General features: G+C 32.3%; 2 protein-coding genes and 1 non-coding gene across 3 annotated transcripts; 2 read left to right on the forward strand and 1 right to left on the reverse strand.

The window, feature by feature from the left end:
• Window positions 1-1,273: 1,273 nt before the first annotated feature.
• LOC132743882 (uncharacterized) lies at window positions 1,274-2,808 on the reverse strand. Its single transcript, XM_060732460.1, has 3 exons — window positions 2,271-2,808; window positions 1,830-1,994; window positions 1,274-1,519 (listed from the first exon to the last, which is right to left on the reverse strand). Exons 1-3 carry the CDS (start codon window positions 2,805-2,807, stop codon window positions 1,274-1,276), a joined length of 948 nt encoding a protein of 315 aa, XP_060588443.1. The 5' UTR covers window position 2,808.
• A 4,224-nt stretch (window positions 2,809-7,032) lies between these two features.
• On the forward strand, window positions 7,033-12,328 carry LOC132743883 (uncharacterized). The gene is made up of 4 exons (XM_060732461.1): window positions 7,033-7,161; window positions 10,943-11,471; window positions 11,689-11,841; window positions 12,128-12,328. The coding sequence occupies exons 1-4, from the start codon at window positions 7,148-7,150 to the stop codon at window positions 12,326-12,328; spliced, it is 897 nt and encodes a 298-aa protein (XP_060588444.1). The 5' UTR covers window positions 7,033-7,147.
• Trnat-ggu (transfer RNA threonine (anticodon GGU)) lies at window positions 9,303-9,375 on the forward strand. The gene has a single exon. It is a non-coding gene; the product is annotated as a tRNA-Thr (tRNA).
• Window positions 12,329-21,926: the final 9,598 nt, after the last annotated feature.

Here is a 21,926-nt window from a genome sequence, read left to right on the forward strand (position 1 = left end):
AAAAAGCACTTAAACCGCAAATGTTGCCACGGACATACGGACGGACAATCAGGTGCATAACAATATACGCCGAAATTCTTTCGGGCGTATAATACATATTGAGAATATTGATGAAATAAAATACGTGCAGACTTCAGCTTAATTCGACCAATACACAAAATTAAAGTATAGGAAAGTCAAATACGGAAAAAAGTATATACAAAGTTATATAATGACGTCGACTTTGATCTAATAAACTATCAGTAAAATAACAAGTACATTTACAGATCTGACTTTTGAACTTTGAACTTGGCTTGGTAAACACATCAACATCAGTGTTTTCTTTTTGCATCAAGATAGTAATACCAACTGACTGTGGATATGACACGACTGCAAAACATATCTTACATGTTTCTTTTAATTCGTTACCCTCGCGCGACCCGAAGCGTTCCTACGCCCTTTATTTAAGTTCTGATGGGGGACTTTTTGTATTGTTTCTACTTCGACGTTTTAAGCCAATATTTTTACTTACTGAATATACACGCAATTAATAATTGGATGTCCGAATTAATTCAACATATCGCATGTCACGTAATAAAACGAGCTAGCCAGAGAGATCAAACTTGCATATTATTCGTGTTTATTTTTATTGTGAATCGAATCGATATTGTTATATTTCATATCGAGATCGAATCAGTGCCCACAAAAACCGGTTTTCGATGCATCTTTTGCACCTCTTATAATAACGAGGAAGATTTATTTTCATCTTGAGGTATGTAAATTATCATATTATATACCACTCGACGAAAATAAAATGCTGTATTCATAGAAAAAACTTGAATATCCTGTCTTTGTTTCCTTCTTTAATGAATGTTTCTGCTTTGTGTTTACAAACCTAAAAATACAACAGACGTAACAGCAAGTCCACTTGCCAAAGCAACAGTTTCCCATTCTAGACTATCAATTTCGCGGCGTTGAAGCTCATTCTTGTGTTGAAGATATTCAAATTGATGTAAGATTTTATCCCTGTTCTTGGAAATGTCTTTGAACTCTGAGTTTTGTTCATGTATAAGTCTTTTTAAGTTAATTTTTTGGTGTAAAAGGTCTGTAATTTTGGCTTTGATTTTTGCAATTTCTTTTTGCAGTCTATCCATTTGTATACTTCTATTGTCTTGCAATTCACAACATTCTTTTGATTTTTCTTTTAACCGTTCTTCTAGATTTAGAATTTCTTTACCGTTTGCCTTGATATCGTTTTTCAGTTTCTTAATTTCATCATGTTGGCTATCAAAGATCATCGTTTGTTGCTCATCGTTTGTTGCTCAATTCGCAAACTTTGGGATTTAATGTCATCAAAATGGACATTTATAAACTCAAGATCCGATCTTAGTTTTTCCGCAAGTTTTAATAATTCTTGCAGTTGTGCTGGATCATTGTCACAAAGAGATTGTTCAAATTTGTAAAAGATAGCCATTCTTTCAGTTCTCATCGCTTTTTGTGCGTCTTCAAATAGGGTCATTGTAATTTCACTTTCTTTTAACTGTAAAATATTGAGACCAATTTCTTGACATTTTATTTCAAATTTTATATGTAAATCTCTATAAATTTGTGATTTGGAATAGGTTTGAGTTGAAATTACATTCTTGAAATGCCAAATATATGATTGAGCTGAAATACCCGTATGGCTAAATAAAGACCTTATATATAAAGTGCTTTAAATTAAATAAAGATTTATCACTCTTGTAAAATATTTAAGCTTGGAATATTGGTGCTGCAATTGCAGAATAAAGAATATTTCCCACTAGTTATAAAAAACTGCAAGTCATTAAAGCGAATATTCGACACATTACCTGTACAATTTTCCTTTTGCTATTATCTATACTTCGTTTTAAGTCACCATCAATGTCCGGGTCATTAGAAGCATCAGAGAGAAGATTTTCCATATACCTAAAATATTCTTCCATGTCTACCAAATTGTCGGAAGAGTGGAAAAGTGCGTTTCTAGCGTCTATAACCTGAAATCGTTAAATAAAATGCTGAATTTAATTCTATGAAATTAACTTAATTTTTGCAGTTATTGTGCAGTTAAGTTTAATACAGTTATCATGGTAAAAAATATATATCTTATAGTATTATGTATATTTACCAACAATGGATTTTCGATAAAATTTCTAAGCATAGCAAAGTTGTGAGCATTAATTTATATCGTATGTTTATCGTACTGAGAATGTACTGAGAATTTAAAGTGGGTATTTCATGTTTGTGATATATGTGCGATTTCTGTTACTAACCCCGTTAATGTTTCCAGCTCTAATTGGGTTCATAAATAAATCACACATATTCATCACTTTGAAAATTGCACTAGGGTCAGTATTATCTGGTCCCTTGTTATCCTCATTGCCCATTGGCATAAAGATCTTTGCTATAACCCATTCAGGCGACAGGTTTCGCGTGTCGTCGATATTCTTCCAATGGATATCCTTCTGACTTTTGTGTAAACAAAGAAGTTTTTCCAATATACTCGGACATTTACAACTCCCTTTCTGCAAACTCACATTCCATTTCCATTGGCTATTTTCTAGTCTAACATATCTTGACACATTATTTCGCAATCCTGGTTTTAGATCATCCCGAAAATGGGAATATTCGTCTTTGGTCAAGTAAGATTGTTTGCCAGGGTTGTTAAGAGTAGCTTTACCTTCTAAATACATCAAAAGTTTTTTGCTGACGTATTCACATACTGCCTTGCCCGTTTGCGCTATTCCCAAAGTGCATTTAACCCAGTTCTTGTATTTCTCCTCTTTGATAATATCTTTAAAGTCGTCCATTTTTACACTGAAACACGTTAACACAGTACTGTAGAAAAATACATTTATTTACTTATAAATCCGATGCAACTATTGGGCCATCATAAGATTTATATAATGTTGAAAATCATAAGTAGAAGTAGACCGAAAAAGAATCTATGTTACTGTATTTTTATAATCGTATTGTAAAGACGCCTTAACCCTTCAACTTGAATACATTTGTCTTAATATCGTTTTAATCTGTTTTAATAATGGATTAAGACAAGTAGAAAATTGAAATGAAAGTAGCAAATTGTTAAAGTGGTATTTTGATTTCCATGCAACATTTTAAATTCCTTATCTGTACTTAATGCTTACATGCAAAGGAAACAAAAATATGGTTTAGCTATATAAACAATGAATTACTATTTATAAACTATAACAGGACATATGACATAGTTTAATTCCATCTGTTAAAGGCACATAGATCCCATGAAATACTTCTTTTGCTATATCTTAGTGGCTCTATAGTTTTGGTATACTGTTATAGTTTCCAAAAGGTTTCGCATGAGCCTTTAAAAAGAATCAATGACAGGTTAGAAAAGCAATAAAAGACTGCAGTTATACAAAACTGCTAAACTATTTAATTCACACGAAGAGATGAAGCATGTAGTGTACTAAGCATAAGCACCATAGGCAATATATACTGAAGACCCCCCTTACTTTTTGACTGTTCAAATGTTTGTACTTAGTACACAACAATACAGTAGTTATAGATTTGGGCATTTTGTCCAATTCTTTGGTAAAAAGTGAGAAGTAGACATAAAGAGAGAGGTAAGTACTGACACATTATTTACGATAACTCGTAAGATCAGAACATATATGACGTAATACTGGCTTTCTGGTGGGAAAGTTTGTACAAATAAAATTAATAGATAAATGCTACTATGACAAATTGTCAAAGCTTAAGCAAAATAGAGAACAAAATGTATCTAGGATGATAGTAAACACTACAAGAACGAAAGTGAAACAAATAAAATAATATTAATATTAATATAAAAGTATTACACTGAATTTATCGAGCAATATATTTGTTATGGGATATATTTATGATCTTTTGAAATTGAATAGTTACCCTTAGTTATAATTAATTAAGATATTTGCAGATCCATAGTGAAACTACATAATCATCATGATAAAAATAACGAATTCATGTTCACGAAAAGCATAAAGAACAATAACGAAAAGTCACAGGTACAATGACGTAAAATTCATCTACGATGGTGATAAGCCAAAAATAACGAAATTACGATGGTGAAAATTCGAAAATACGATGATGAAAAGTCGAATGTGCATTGGTGAAAATTCGATACAGTAAACTCTTACGCTTATAACGAACTCGAGCTCATTGAAACATTATATCCTTATATCCGGAGTTTCTTGTAAGCATGTAGCGAATTAGTTCCTTGTATCAGACGTTTTTATAGCGAAAAGATTTACAAATAACGAATACCATTGTCCTCTCTTTTGAAGAGCATTCGTTTAAGAAGAAATAGTCATTTATTTCTTTTTAGACACAATACCCGAAAGCGTACTTTTTGGAATTTTAAGATCCTTTGCTATTTCAGTTTTGGTTTTACTTCCTTTCTCAATTTCTCATTAAATTTCATATTTGGTTTCTGAACTCAGTGCTTTTCGTTTTCTTTCCATGATTTAGAATAAACTAGATTTCGATTTTTTGAATATTTTCTATTACATTTTAATGTTGACTTTGACTTATAGAAGATATAGTTTTCTTTCATTTCAATCAAGCGTACTTTGTAGTTTTCGATGCATTAGCAATGAAAAGCATGCGTGATTATATTGGAAACCGATTATAAATTATCATAATTATTTTACTCGTGCAATACTATTAAAGAAAAGAAATTATAGAATAAAAGGAATAACCGTTTTATCTTGATGCTAAAAATATTCTAAATAGAAAACCGTTACGTACTGCTATACAAATTCATTTTTACAGCTGTATTGAGGTACATAAAACAATAAACAGAACATTCGGCCGAGTTTTAATTAATCCATGCCAATAAAAACGAAAGTTGAAAATGCGGGATCTATTTACGGATCGAGTTCGTTATAATAGTGTAATTTTCTGTACTTTCAACTAAATTTGGACTAAGAAATAATTTCCTTATAAGCGATAATTCCTTATAACCGTGATCGCTTGAACCGTATAGTTTTATATTAAATAAAAAGGGCAAAATTCGGGCCAAAAAAATTGTTCCTTATAACCGGAAGTTCGCTATAACTGTGTTTGCTATTAGTGAAGGAAACAACGAAACGATGTGGTAGACAATTCTTGATCTAGTAAAACGTAGAGTTACTTCTCATCAGTTTCAAAAGACATAGAATATCTTAGAAATTGTTATACATGTAGCGCACAAAATGAACGCAATTAAATGAAACACTTGTCATTCTTTACAATCGTAACACTATGTTACATATATGTAACGCTTGTAAAGTCAGTAAAATTTGTAACAGGTTGCTTGCAATTTCGTTTTCTCCGGGATTGCTTATTTTGTGCACTATGATTCATTTTATAAATAACCTTTCAATATAAACCTTCTGCAAAATAGGATGACATCTTTGTATAGATTGTCATTTAGTGAGTCACGAAGGTAAAATTCGAAGGTACAATGGTGAACATATGAAACTTTTATAATGTCAAGTCGAAACCACGATGATAAGAAGTTGAAAGTTCGATGACGCAAAGTCGAAATAACGAAACCACGATGGATAAAAGTCAAGAATACGATGTTGAAAAATCGAAAGTATGATTTTGAAGGGTCGAAATAATGAAACAACGAAACCACGATGGCGACAGGTCGAAAGTAAGATTTGAAAATGAAGGAATAATATCGATTTATTACCATTATTGTGCTTTCAACTTCTCATCATCATACCTTTTCACCATCGTTATTCCGACTTTTTATCATCATAAAATCGTTTTTTCATTTTTTAGAGTTATGTCTGTCAGGCGATGGCTCCAACAGGACAACGTAGTAATCCTTTATGAAACGTATTTTTAAGAAAGAAAAAGAAGATATTTGTTTATATGCATGTAAGATTGAAATATTTCACTGAGTGAACACCAGATCCAATAATTTTAGAGTAGCTGGTATTACGAATGAACTATATTTCAATCTAATACACTGTTGTACAGCGTCCTCATCCCGTACACAACTGTGCTAGACTCTGTACACAAGGCAATGTCGTTTTTCGCAAATTTTGCTAAAAGAAGCTTGAGTTGATGGATGACCACTTAAATACAAGAAGAAGGAAGTCTATATTTTATATTAAATACGGATTTTGATACAACAAATGCATTTTGGACCCGACTTACAGGTAAATATCAACATTGTTCGCAAATGTCAACAAAAACGGTACAATTCATCGCCAATTTAACAAAAAGTATACAATTTGCAGAAAAAAGCAAATACTGCTCTAAACCCTGACATATTTAGCTTCACAAAATTGTTTAGTTTGAAAAATCAGTGAAGTTATGATGGAGAAATAAGTAGAAACTTTACCTTGGGTGAACCCGACGTAAACCTTTTACTTTCGTTTTCGGAGTTTTGAGGGGCTATATCCGGTGGACGCTGTACAACAGTGTTATATGTAAAATAGATAAATTTTCTTTTCATTTCATGCTTTTTTAATGATTTTTAGTATTTGATACTGATTTTGCCGCGTAACGTCGCGCATTCTCATTTATGACGTCACGTCATCAATTTTGAAATATAGCTCTGCTAGATTTTTCTAATTTTGTAACATTTTAAACACGATGTATGATAACATCGACTTCTTTTTTTCTAAAGAACAAAATTTACGTATGAAGACATTTATTTTGGCCTATTATCCAATTTAGTTATAATATTGTTTTCATTCGTATTCACATATAGTCCGGCTACACTGAAAATTATATTTTATAGATTTCACTAGTGGTTCATCTGACATATTACAGTAAAACACTGGAAAGTATGAAATAATAACAATTCAAAAGACATTTTTTTTCGAAATCAAGTTTTAAACAAGTTACTTCTAAATCTATCTATAAAAACGAAACAAAAATGTTACGTACATTACCTTTCGCGCTGTTCTAATTTAACTTTTATCAGTTTGGTTGTTATCAGTGCACCCTATAACTCTTGTTATCAGTGCACCCCATAAATCAATAGCTATAAACCTAAAACGGGATCCGTACACGTTGAAGGAAGCTATGCGCGTATTTTAACGTATCTTCGCAGTTAGCGTTCCATTTAATGCCATAAAAATGAGTATATTGCTAGATTATTTCAGAAAACTATTTAATTTTTAAAATAACAATGGATTTAATCAGGTAAGACAATATTTAAAATTTATTCAGTTACTCAACTAGCTCCTACATTTTTATGCTCCCCGAAGGGTGGGCATATAGTCGCCGCCTTGTCCGTCCGTCCGCTTTTCTTGTCCGGGACATACCTTTGAAATAACAAGAGGTACCAAAATGAAATTTTGTAGGTAGACAGATCTCATTGAGTAGGTGTTCAGTGCACAAGAACCGTAACTCTGCCTTGCTAATTTTTGAAGTATTGCCATTTGTTTATTTTTACACTTTGAACTTTGTCCGAAACATAACTCTCAAACTATAAGATGTATTAATATGAAACTTTGTTGGTAGATATATCTCATTGAGTAGGTATACAGTGTACAAGAACTGTAACTCTGCCTTGCCTAATATTTGAATTATTGCCCTTGGTTTATTTTTTCACTTTTAATTTTGTCCGGAACACAACTCTAAAACTATCAACCTGTATGTAATCGGTTGCTTACGGTGGCACAACGTTGACATGTGTGTGTTTTTATTTATCTCGTACGCACGTGATATTATGTCGTGGCCACAAATTACTTAGTCGTGGCCACGACAAATAAAATAAAAGAAAATAAAGTCGTGAGAACGAGATACTTTGTCTTTGCAACGAGTAACTAAGTCTTGGCCTTGTGGCTACGGGATACTATGTTGTGGCTACAAGATACTATGTCATGTCCACGAGTTAATAAGCCATGGGCACGAGATAAATAAGTCGTGGGAACGAGATACTATGTCGTGGCCACGAGTTATTAAGTCGTTGCCACGAGTTACTAAGTCGTGACCACGAGTTACTATTTCGTGACCACGAGAGTTATGTCTAGGGAACGAGATACCATATCGTGGCCACAAATTTCTTAGTCGTGGACACGAGATACTATGTCGTGGCAATGAGTTACCAAGTCGTGGAACCAAAAATTTAGTCATGCTCACGAGATAAATAACAAATCAGCCTAATTTACTACACATGTGCTATTGAAACAAGGATGCCGCTACTTCACCTGCCTATAAAAGTGCCTTCTATACAAGTTATTGTTTGGTATTTAGCGTCATTGTGACCCTGACTTTTGATAAAAAAAACTTCAAAATTATTACATGTCATCTACTGACCAGATAAGCAATGATCTTTCTAGGTTATATTTGTCGCAGGGTCATATTGATGTATTAATGTTAGATGTTATTTGTAAATGTATGTCCCGTATTGTACACCGTAGATTATGTGAAGTCCTATATTTGTGTCCTTATCCTATATTCCATACATTCATCCTTTTATTCATTTACTCATTCATTTATTTCTTCATTCATTCATTTATTAACAAGTATGTACTAACCATTGGTACGGGCCTCAATCTTAAATATTCTATTTCCGCACTAAGTACCTTCACGCATGCGCACTCCTACTGAAGATTTTCATGGCGCGAGCCAGACTTCGTATTCATCGATAATAAATATTTTCTGAGAGCGTATTTCTGTATTTTTATACGTAAATATGAATGTCTGTATTGATCCCATACTTGTTATTCTACATTTTGCCATTCATGATTTTGTGTCATTTGTCATTATTTTGTCTTTGCACTCCTACTGAAGATTTTCATGGCGCGAGCCAGACTTCGTATTCATCGATAATAAATATTTTCTGAGAGCGTATTTCTGTATTTTTATAGCAACCCTCAAGCCCAGAACCTCTTAGCAGCACCTTTCTCATATCGTAATAGTGGACTGCGACAAATGGCGCCCAACGGGGGACCGTGACTGATATAGCTCAGAGTTTAATTTACATTGCTCTGTAACTCTGTGAAATTAGAGGACGAATTTAAATATAGCAGGGGAGTATGTCACGGTTCAGAACTGTTCACTATTTAGGGGAGAAGATGTGTAAGCGGCCGGATAGCTCAGTCGGTAGAGCCGCGGAACGGTATTCCGAGGGTCCCGGGTTCGAGTCCCGGTCAGGCTGCACATTTTTCTCACCCTGTGACATTTTGCGCCCAACGGGGGACCATGACTGATATAGCTCAGAGTTTGATTTACATTGCTCTGTAACTCTGTGAAATTCGAGGACGAATTTAAATATAGCAGGGGAGTATGTCACGGTTTCAGAACTGTTCACTATTTAGGAGAGAAGATGTGTAAGCGGCCGGATAGCTCAGTCGGTAGAGCCCCGGAACGGTATTCCGAGGGTCCCGGGTTCGAGTCCCGGTCAGGCTGCACATTTTTCTCACCCTGTGACATATTAACCAGGGCTTATTCTTTCTAAATTTTTCTGAAGACAAGGATTTTACATGAAGTGTCATGGTTACCTTGACCCTTGACCTCAAATATGCTCATAGGCTATCTACTGTCAATGGGCAATGTCCCTACCAAATAAAATAAACCAGGACTTATTCCTTCTCAAGTTATCGTATACAAAAGGTTAACAGGCCGTTATTCTTTACAAACTGTCTTGTCAAAATTAATGTCTGATTTATGGGACTTGGAAGGTGACTTTCTAATATGATCCTTAAGACATGTATCAAATTTAAAGCAAATATCATTAGTATTTTCAAAAATTAATATTGTATGTAAAACTGTAAACAGAATTTGTTCTAAATGTATATATGTAGTGTAATCTTATTGGTTAATTAGCCCGTGCTAAGAAACTCGTGACCACGACTTAGTAACTCGTGGCCACGACATAGTATCTCGCACTCATCACTTAATCATCTCGTGGCCAATACTTAGTAACACATGGCCATAACATAGTGTCTCATGCTCACGACTTACATTTGTAATTATCTCGTGCCATCGATTTAGTAACTCGTGACACCGACATAGTATCTCGTTCCCACGACTTAGTAATTCGTGGCAACGACAAATTATCTCGTGGCCACGACATAGTATCTTGTGGCAACGACATTATTTAACTCGTGGACACGATTTATTAACTCTAGCTCACAACATAGTTTCTCTTTCCCACGAGTTTATTAACTCGTGTCCACAACTTAGTAACTCATGGTCACGACTCATTAACTCGTGGCCACATTATAGTATCTCGTGCGCACGAGATAAATAAAAACCTACACATTTCACCTTTGTGCCACCGTAGTTGCTAGATTTGTTAATCATTTTTTATTCTAAACTTCTATTATCAATCATTACATTACAAAGTATTATTTTCACGATTACAAAAGATATTGATTAAGAACCTAGAAATTCTATTCAACACCTAAAGTTAAAATTTAATAACAAAACTCACAGGAACAAGCGCTTCGAAGCGATATAATACAATTCATAAGTCTCTAATTATGAATTTTCATTATTTCGAATAATTTCATTGAATGAAACCATCTGAACGATATAATATATACGATATAAAACGAGCGTAATATAAAGGACTGATTGCCCTTCTATATGAATACACTTACAAAACAACAAAACGTGTGATGCGCTATATGTGGAAATTAAGACAATTTCTTAATACCTTCTCATCGCTTATTTCTTTAATATTTTACTCGAAATAGTTATGGATATATAAATGATTTATAAAGGCAGCTGACAAGATATGAAATAATGGCTTTCTGAGATATATGTTTTAATCTGCCAGTGCATTAATTCAAGACTATCTCTTAAGTTCTATAAATTGCTTAAAAAGCAAATTTCAAAAATATAATTACCAGCTCGTTTTCTCGGTTTCAATAAAATATATATTTGAATCTGTTTCGAAGAGTCTCATATCTCATGTTTTTGAAGGACGGAGTCAAAACTGATATTGTGCATTCTTTCTTTTATATTCAAGATGCATGTCTTTAAACGAGTTGTTGTTAAAGCCAGGTTTTCAAAACATAGTGCAAGGAGTTCATGCTCTCAATTCTGCAAGAAACTCTCTTCGCGACTTGATTAAAATACAGTGGAAACAATTCATTGCTGCACTACCTACTACAGAGAAAGAGCAACTGGGTACATTTATCCGATGTGTAAATCAACATGGTATGAAACTAGACTTTGCAAACATTAATAACGAGGACCTTGGTTGTGGTCACAAAAACTGTGAATTGCTTTACACCAGGCTAAGAAAACTTTCTTATGTCACGGGAGATATATCTGCTGAACAAGATAGGGAAAGTTTATTACAAGAAAAGCAACATAATTTTTCTAACACTGACAGCTGCTTTAGTTTTATCTGGGATTTGGCTCATTGTTTCATCGGTGTTAAAACACAGGACGTTAAACTACATGGCCGAGAGATGAATGCTAGAACATTAATAAGACTTATGAAAAATTGCAAGATGTTTGCATTTAAAGATTCTGAGAAAATTTATGGTCAGGTAAGTGCTTTAGTGCCTTTTCTTGCAATGAGAAAAGTAAATTGTACTGACAATAATGAAATAATTAGAGTTGATGAAAATCCAATCATTAAAATCTGACATTAAAAATGCTAAAATAAAGCCGTCGTTTTCTTGCATTTAGTAAAACAGTTTGAAGGTTAGTAAAGTTGAAATTTATGCATCAGAGGCTTATTGTTGAATAATTATGTTTTTTAAGGTTTTAGAAGACATAGATAAATTGATATATGCAAAAGAGCTGCTCTTTTCAAACGAAGATCGGGAAATGTTGTTTGATCATTTGTTGGTACTTTTGAGGCGTTGGCAAAATAATTGCCAGTCGTGTTCAAATGGTGTAGAAGATATAGAGAAGGTGCATTTTTTGTTTTACATATTTCAAAGAAAATAATTATCATACAGTTTATAAATATTTCATCATTTTAATTGAAATGTGTATCTATATTCATTAAAGCTTATATAATTTCAAAAGAGTTTGTGGAATAAAGTAATGCCTGCACTTAATCTATGCATGAAAACAGATAAACAATGTGAAACTTAGATATTTGGCACGCAAATAATTTTTTTATGATTTTTTTATGAATAAACAAATCTTCAGTGCTAGTACATTTTTTTTAGAATTCATAACTAATTTGTTGTAGATGCAGCATAATGATGCTGATTGTGAACCCTTCGAATATCAGTTTCTTGTGAAAAACGTTCTTGAAATTATAAAAAATATGTTGGATGACAGCGAAAGTGAAAGTGACCTGCCTGAACATATCAAAAGCAGTGACGTGTTATCTCTAAAGGAATTTATTTATTCATTACTTTTACAGGTGGAGGTAATAACAATTCGTTAACATTATAGCCAAAATTGAATAGCAAAATGACACCGATATTTTGATAAGAAAATAATTTAACCGGTCATAGTTAAATGAATATAATACTTTCACGTAACGATAAATATCTTGTGTCAAAGTGTAGATGTTGTTTATAAAAACAGCTTGTCATGAAAACAAACTCATCTTTTGTCTGAATTTCCTTAAAATGTCTTACACGACGGATTTGCAGCAGTAACTATGTTCTGTAAAATGTTTATTCTTCGTTCAATTTCAGTTTCAGTTTTAAAACCAGGGCATATACTATGCAACTGGTTATAACAAACAAACGAACAGACAAATAACAGTCAAATATCACTAATAACACAAAAAATAATATAATTATGACTAGCTAAATAAACAAAAAAGGAGATGATATTGTTCATTTTCAACTATTGAATTCAATACAACATGTAATTTTCATTGTAACAAATTGAAACGGAGAATGAGAATTATTTATTATCTAAATTTTAACATATTTATTTTACAAAATAAAGATAATTTTAGTAGATTTTTTTTATCACAACTATTCATTCATCTGTCAAGTTTTTAAATATTGGGATGAATATAAAAACTGGGAAGACGAGATTTACGTCTTATGTCATTAGGGTACGAACATTCAAATAAGTAGTGAAATTCATCACCGATAGCTTAATACGGACAGAAGGAACAAAGCCTATTATTATGATCAATTGCCAAATGTCTGCCTTTTCAATTGAACATTTTTTTCTGAAATTGCAGACTAATATATTCTATTTGTCATAATAGGAAATGATATCCGTACAAGAGTCTAATGAGCTTTTATACTTGAAGCAGCAAGATGATTATTTGGAGGAAGAACACAAATCATTGAAAACGGATAGAGTCATTGAAGTAAGCATATGCATATATTAAGTAAATAATTTTAATAATCAATGCTTTAGAATTTTCGAGATCAATCTATAAAAAAACTACATTTGAGTTAATGACATTTTGCTTTTTATATATTAAGTAAAGTAATTAAAAAATATTACATCAATCAATTGAAATTGATATAATTTATTCAGATATCTAAGGAAGAAGCTAAAATGAACAAAACCAGAGAATTAGAAGATAAATTGAAACAACTCGAAGCGGACAATAAAAGACAAGTGATATTTTTGCAAATATTTCTACATGCCGCATGGACAAACTTGCATTTAAACAATCGTTATAATGAGGAAAATGAAAAACACACAGACCGCCATACACATCCAAATGTGAAAGAAAAATTATCGTTATCCTTAGAGTGCAATGAAATCATGGTTTTACTTGTCCCCCAACCCCTCAAACACAGTCATTATTAAATACTGTCGCTAACAATTTTGCAGCTTGAAACATATATCACGTCATATATAATTAGGAAAGAGATACGATATTGTACTTGCCCCGATCCCTGATGGAGCAAATGCATTACCACCTGATAAAACAGTCTATGTTGGGCGAATGATTGTAAGCACTCAACAATCATAAAGTAGTCCGCTTAAAAAAATATAAGGTAAACAAATAATAAATGCTCGAGGTTGCGTTTTACAAATAAGAAATATTATCAAAAAATCAAAGGTTCGTCAACTGTATTTATACTCGTATATCCGTCGCTAAAGCCATGTACATCATCGACAATAATTCTTGAAAAACATTGCGCAAACAATCTTATTCTGTCACAGCGTAGGGTTGTTGTTTTTGCATAATAAAAATACCGCAATGTTAAATAAGGCATATATGCCCGAATGTTACACTCTAAAACTTTTTGAGGATTGTGTTGTACATTCACTAGAATGAGTTGGTTAGTCATGTCAGGTCAACACAACGATAAACTGAATTGATAAATCAACAAAAATGAGCTCGATTTCTCATTTCAAAAGAAATAAAACAAATTTTGTATTTATTTTATTGGTTTTGTTTCATTGGATTCATTTCTATGACAGAACCAAAATACTTAAGCTGTTTACAGTGAAATCCGGGTATCATTTTTAAAACCTCAATGCGATGTAACATATCATTTTCTTAAACAAGAACTTGTAATAAAGACAAGCTCATTCTGAAAGGGAAAAATAAAAAAAACAAGACCAACACGGAAATGCGATGTTCAATAAAAGCGACCCCTTAAAGACCTAGTAAGGAGGAAAACCGACAAAGAGCCCAACCATACAAAAAAGGACAGGACAAAAAAGACAGAAATCGTCACAAAACTAGATTTATCCTCAAAAATGATAAAAATGGGTTTATCCCTTGGGAAACATCAGAGAACCTATGTACAAAAATGTTTTGCACATATTTACAGAGTTTGACTTTGGGCAGACAAATTTAACTATTGTACACTTGAGCACAACTTGCTCATTTTGAGCTATTGCGATCCTATCCCAGTCGTCCGTCGCCATGCATGTTCGATCGACCGTCGCAAAGCAAACATATTTTAAAATATCTGCTCTAAAACAGATGACTAGAAATTAATCACACTACACGGAAACCTTGGGTGTTCCTCTATCAAAGTTATTCAGATAATTTAGGACAGTTGCATAGGTGAGTAATAGGGGGAAATGGGTTTTAAAATCTCTTCTTGTCTGAAAGTACAAAATATGAAAAACAAGATCAACAAGGAAAGGCGGCGTTCAATGAACGCAACCCCCATATGACCAACCCCATACAAGACACAGTGCTTTGGTATGTATTTTAAAACACCATCCAGAAATCGATAGTTGATTAAATGGTACCTCTAGGATCATTAGTTGGCCCGTCCCGGAATCATTGTTTTTTTCTGTTATGTACTATCTTATTCTTTGAATGCGCAAATGCTAAAGCATGTAGAGCTTTGATGAACCATCATCTAGTGCACCTTTTACAAATTGTTTGAAATAATGGCACTGGTCTCAGCAGTGGCTATATGCCCGGGTGTCATGGGTTGTTCGTACATAAAAAATAATAAATAAAATCCCATGAAACTATGTGTTTGTGATTGCATTAATTACTTTATTAGTACACTTAAATTATTCAAACAATTTTTATGTTATTTGTATAGAAAAAGATATTCTCGATATGTCAAACATTAATTGGGTGTAACCATTTTATTTTAAATTTTTTCCAATTGCAATATTGTGCTATGTCAGGACTTAGTATTATTGAAAATTTAAAATAGTTTGTTTGTGACTAGAACATTCACGTCTCATCCCAGAACAAATACATAAAATAATGACCATATATTTCGTTGACGGGTGGGTCTAATATATGTGAATTAGCAAACTTAATGGAAATGTTACGAGTAGTAACATTCATTACAATTCATTTAACATATGTTCATGCCAAAAATCATATCTTCATCTACGTTTTTTCTCGAGTTTCAAAATAAACTGTAAATACTGTTATTTGATACAAAATACTCGGACAGAAAGTACAAATAAGTTTCGAGATGATAAAAAACACATCTATATGAAAATGCAATTTTAAAGTTAGTCAGTATTAAATTGATCGTCGAAAATCGCCAGGTAGCACAATACTGACGTTCTTCTTAACTGCATATTTTGACGATTTTAGGGATCATTTCAGTCATATAGTGTAATGTTTAGTTATTTGTTTATACCTCAAATCAATTTTCTTTGTGCTCATTTACAGATTTCTTTCTTTGCAACCGTTTATAAAGTACATACACCCTCGCGGCCATGGCTGATTGAGATTCCTCTAAATCAATATGACGATACATTCCTTTTCAAAAAAGTCACAAAGACTTATGTACAGGGAATAAGAAGTTGGTCCAATGTTCCCACATCTACCGCAAAAGCAATTATTTCATTCCAATTGCGCTGTGCGTCATTGAGAAACATTAGACATGCTGTCATAAGATCTGACCAAAAGTTTTGATATTCTCCCCATAGTACTTCCCATTAGCTTTTACCCACTCTGCACATTGTCAATAGTACGAATAAATTATCAAAAGTAATTGTTGTTTAGAATTTTTCTATACTTTGTCAATGCTTTGAATTCGAAAATGAAAATACTTTCAGCCTTGGCGATCTTGTAATGGACTTCTCTGCAAATTTTCCCTTCAATTCTGGTTTTTACCCAAAATTGGTCAAAAGAAATTATAGTGTTTTAATACCATTATGAACTGTATTGTAATGTATGTCCTTCGAAATCAAAATATGTAAGGATATGAGTTGTCACTTCTAAACCACGTTTGCTTTGCCCAGCGCCAATCTATGTTACATTAACCTGTATTATTTTCGAACGGTAATTAACATAGTTTAACCATTTCTTTTAACCATTTAAACCATTTCTTCCCACATTATCAGATTACAAAAGCGTGTTGGCTTTACAGTGGTATCTGATAGTTACCTAGATTTCATCATGCTAACACTATGGATTTCACGTTGCCAATAGTATGGATTCATTGTGTCCATGATATAGTCAATTATTTCTTACATCTATTATTATCTTTTATTACTGTATGCATTAACATCGGTGTTGCTTTCGTATTGTATTAATTATGACAGTTTTAAAATATCAACTTCTCAGGCATTGAATTTAAATTTGAAATATCATTATTGATTGCAAAACAATATATTTAAGGGGCACATGGAAGAATCAACTTAACTCTGTTTCTGTGCTATCCCTAGCATATAATACTGGTTGACACGGCTTGTTCAAAACGTACATATCTGATAACTGTTAAGTGTATTGTTTAAAGTGCCATTTGCCATGTAAATGCACATTTTAAGTTGAAATATATATTTATCTATCGCAAAAAAGTTACTGTAGTTTCTGGTCTTCTTTTAAATAAAAGATAGATTTAACTTCCTGTCTAATCACTTGATAAAATGATTATATATTTTTTGAAGGTCAAAGATAAAGTTTTGATCGTAAGACGAGGTTGTTATTCGTCAACGAATTATATGTAACAAAAAATTAAAATCGATATGGTTGTGCGACTTTAGTTGGTTTGCTAAGCTCTCACTATTGATTTTCGCATTATGACTCACCATGATTAAATTGTCAAATCATACTTGATCCTTAGGAAATTTTCTTTGTAACGAACAAGATTAAATTCGCTTAATTGAGCAATCTACATTTGAGCAGAATACATCTGTTACCTATCAGTTAGCTATCACCATTAAGTTTGTGAAAATTCAAAGATGCCACCAAACGGTACTAAAGAACAGATGGCAAATTGATCTCCATTACTAGTCCAGCCAGTTTTTTCAACAGAAAAAGGACTATGGGAAACATTGTATTTATAATTTGAAAATAGAAAATAGTAAATAAATAAAGTTTAATTTGTCACGTTGTCATCGCTGTCATCTGTAAAAAAAACTCTTTTTTGTAACAGTTAGAAGATCTAAAGCGAAAATAAAATGCATTACCAGTTTTGTTCTTTATATGTCCGCCGCATAATATCATTTTAGGATTCAATCCGTTTATTTGTTTGAAGGATGTCGGGACCTTCCTATTATGCGTTAGATTCATTGTATATACAAGTTCAATCGTAATGAACATCAATCATATCAACAGTAGTGTCATTGTATCACATTGCAGATTAGATTATCACAGGGAAGTAAAAGAGGAAAAGAAAATGTTGTTTAACTTAAACATCTCGTTATACATAAAACTAATACATAGAAAAGGTTTCTGTCACTGTTGGTATTAAATATAACAAAATAATAAATCATCCGTAGGATAATCTCGTATGATTATGAAATGAGATATTGAATACAAGGTCCTAATTAATATCTTAGTGAGTATAATGAACACTGTTACATTATTGTCTAGGACATGAATTCAATAAATTATTTCTTTTCCCATTTGCTTAATTGATAAAATTGTACGATGTTTGACAGAAGCTATAAGTTTGTACATACTTGGTCTATGAGACTTATATTTCTTTAAAGACGACGCTCCAAATTTGTACAAAATCGACTCCGCAACGAAATCGGAAATATAGTTGTAAAGGAGTTGGTCTAAGAATATTGTGTATTGTGTTTTTGAACGAAAAATTATCCAATTTATATACAGAAAGAACAAATCGCCGGTCATAAATAACGACCATGTAATGCGGAAATTTCACATATGTTGTACTCGGGCTAGAGCTTTTAGACTTTTATTTCTGTAAATAAAAGAAAACCCTCCAAATTTGTACAGTCCGCAACAAAATTTGACAAATGATTATTAAGCAGTTAGCCTAAGAAATCTGTGTATCTTTACGAAACTTTATCCAGTTTATAAACAGAAAATACAAATCAGCGGCCATAAATAACACAAATGGCATTAAATTAATCGAATTCTTTAACCACGGTCAGTATTACATATATAAATAAAATGATTTTCATCTTCCAATTCAGAGCAATGATATAATTTGCATTATCTTTCCTGACTTTCATTCCTGTTCCTACCATATCTGCCTGTTTGAATCATTGGATTATGAAAAAAAATCTAAAACGCGAAATACTACTCCTTTGGAATATACAAATAAATCGTTAAATTAATATTTCTATCATTAATATAAAATTTATTTCATAACTATGATTGGTTTAATGTAACAATCTAAAAGGATACAGAACATAAAGTAAGTCATTGAGATACAAATGTTAAGGTTTTGTATGAATCTTTTTGCTGCAAGTTTTTAACTTTGAAGTGGTTAACGTGTAGCTTGTTTTAAGTTACTTTAGTCTTACAATTTACCGTCACGGTGTTGATTATATATGTCAAACCATGATCATATAAATTATGCAGAATTCTCTGCATAATATACCAAATAATTTAAAGACATAATTAAACTAGTTTTCATAATCGTCTAACAATAGTGAGCTATCATCTGCAAATCGTGAACATTTGTATTTGTCACCATTTATAAGTAACTGTAACCTTTAAACACTAGTACATTGTTCTATTTTTATAGCATATATTTCTTCAATTGAAATGAAAATATATGATAAAAATTGAATCATCTTGTCTACAGCCAAGTTTACTTTGAAGAATGTAGATATAAAAACATATTATATAATAAAAGTTTCATGATTGTATCATAGCTCTTCGTAATTTGCTGGATTGCTGGATCATAAATCACTTAACTCTTTCTAAAAATGATAAAGTTTATTGTCAACTTTTTTCTCTGTAAATATACTTTCATTTTAAAATATTTCTTTCTGTGACCTTAAAGGAGGTATAACAAATGTTTTAACTTGTATTTCTAAATATGTTTGTTAAAAAAGGTTGATAAGAAATAATAAGATTAACGTCTTTATTTTTTAACAAATATATAATCAATACTACATACCGGTAAACAATATTGTATTTCTACATTGCTGAATTCTTGTCCTTCCTCGAAACTGTTTATTGAAAGAAACCGCTCTATAAATTTAGTTCTTTCTCAACATGTTGTGAGCGTTGGCGTGTACGATAGGTTATCGCGTGGGACTAGTAATGTTAGCATTGCTGACCGCGTAGGTTCAAACACTGTCAGTGGCAAGCTGTTGTTTCCTTGAGAAAGAAACTTTACATGCATTACATAGTACTGGTTGTTTCCAGGAAAATACTTAAAAGTGTTTTAATAAGCGTATAGCTTCCGGCACAATCAAACTATAAAAATCATGTATAAACTAACATGGCCTTCCTCAGTTCATTTTTCATAAGGCACATGGGCGTTATGCCTATGCCAGATTGTTACACTCTGAAACGTTTTATAAACGTGTTTGATCGGGAGCTAATGTCATTTGTAATCAATCAATCAATCAATCAATCTGAAGAATCTTCCTAATAATCATACGACCAACGGTTTCCCGTGTTGCGTTTTGCAGTCAACATAGAGTGGTATTGACCACAACGTCATTATGCATGGAACTAAAATTAGCCACATTTGTTTGGAAACCAATCGTTTATGTCATAATGGGATATACAAGTAGAAATAATTCACAAAACAATGATGTATATTAAAGATTCATACATATTTTAGAATGGGAGTAATGATCATGGCTCACATGACTTTAAGAATAATTTATAAATTAAATCATAAATTATCTAATAATAAAGTAGAAAAAAGGAAGCCCTGGGAACAGATGCTGACTTTCTTTGTTCCTTTTAAATTACAGTAACAACAAGAAGGGCTGGTGGCGAATACTGAAAAACGCCACACGCAGATAAATAATATTAATAACAGTTAGAAAATAGGGAGAGGAGGGCGGGTGCCCAAAATTTCATAATTAAATAAAACATGAACATGAATATTGTACAAAATCTACACCCTGCCGAAATTGATCCTTCTCCTATACAAAATGGTAAAAGTAAAGGTTGTGCTAAATGCCGGTACGGCCGTCATGAGCTGTACGCAAATACTATAAAGATTTATTCCCCATAAAACTTGTCCAAACCTTTAGTGCTTAAACAATACTGCATTAAATGAAACACCTAGTGAAAGGTACATATTCGAGGAGACTTATTCTTTTCAAAAATCAATGATGAAATAAAATGAACATTCACATGCTTTCGAACGAAATGTAAATGCCAAAACCAAGAACAAAGCAATTGCAATTTTGCTCTGTGACTTTACATATTTACCACAAAAGGATTTTGTTCTAGTCATATAATAAAACAGTTTTTATTGTTCTGTTTTTGACATTTGATATAATTTGTGTTAATATTTTTTATGACAACTATATTATTCATAGTTATTGCTCTTCTGACCACCAGTGAAAAATAGTTTTGTTCAGCTGAGAGTTTTGTAACTTATCATTCGTTTGGTTGCCTTATGCCAACAATACAACAACGGTTTATACGAGATAAAAACAATGTGCACAGGAGAGCTGCAGTCCTATAACATTTAGAACAACCCTCGCATAGGGCCATAGTACTTGTCAAAAAATATAACTAATAATACAACTGCGTTATCTTATTTTCTTAGCAATCACCCCTCCTTAAATTACTTCTATGACGTCATTCCTTTGTTCTGACAGTACTGTATTTTTAATGCAGTGCAGGTAGTTGTCCAATATCAATGTGTAAGATCAATATTAATCGTGTAACACATTGTACCGTGTGATGAAAGACAGGATTTTGTGGAAAATTATTCCAAAATAAAAGCAAACAAAAAAAACCGATTAAGTAAAATGTAACCTCTTTTCTCGGAAGATAACACGAAGAATGCAACATATTTCGCCCATTTCATATTTTACAGTATTTTCGAAAAGAACAATTATAATATTTGTTATCTGCCAATGATTTATTTGCTCATTTAACGAATACTTATTTCAAACCTACTAATTTTCGATTTCCAAGCTCTTAACGTCAGCTTTCCAAGTGAAAGGAACGACAGTAAGGATCTGATTTTAATGGGATTGTTTTATTTCTTGTCTATTGTCCGTTTTTTTAAATACCGTAGTTGATTTGCTTTATTGTATGTACGTAATGTTTCAGTTAGGTCAACTTTTCAAATAAGTGTAATGGTCAGCTTTTCAAAAAAAAACGTAATAGAGAAATAAAATTCATCTATCCAAAACAAAAGCGGTTATGTTTGACTGCCTATATAATGAAACAATTCCAGACTCCTGTGGTATGACAAATATCAGTTCAAAAAATAAGA

This window comes from Ruditapes philippinarum, unplaced genomic scaffold, assembly GCF_026571515.1.
Source record: "Ruditapes philippinarum isolate M1 unplaced genomic scaffold, ASM2657151v2 ctg3265_1_1_1_1, whole genome shotgun sequence".
Classification (NCBI taxonomy): Eukaryota; Metazoa; Mollusca; class Bivalvia; order Venerida; family Veneridae; genus Ruditapes; species Ruditapes philippinarum.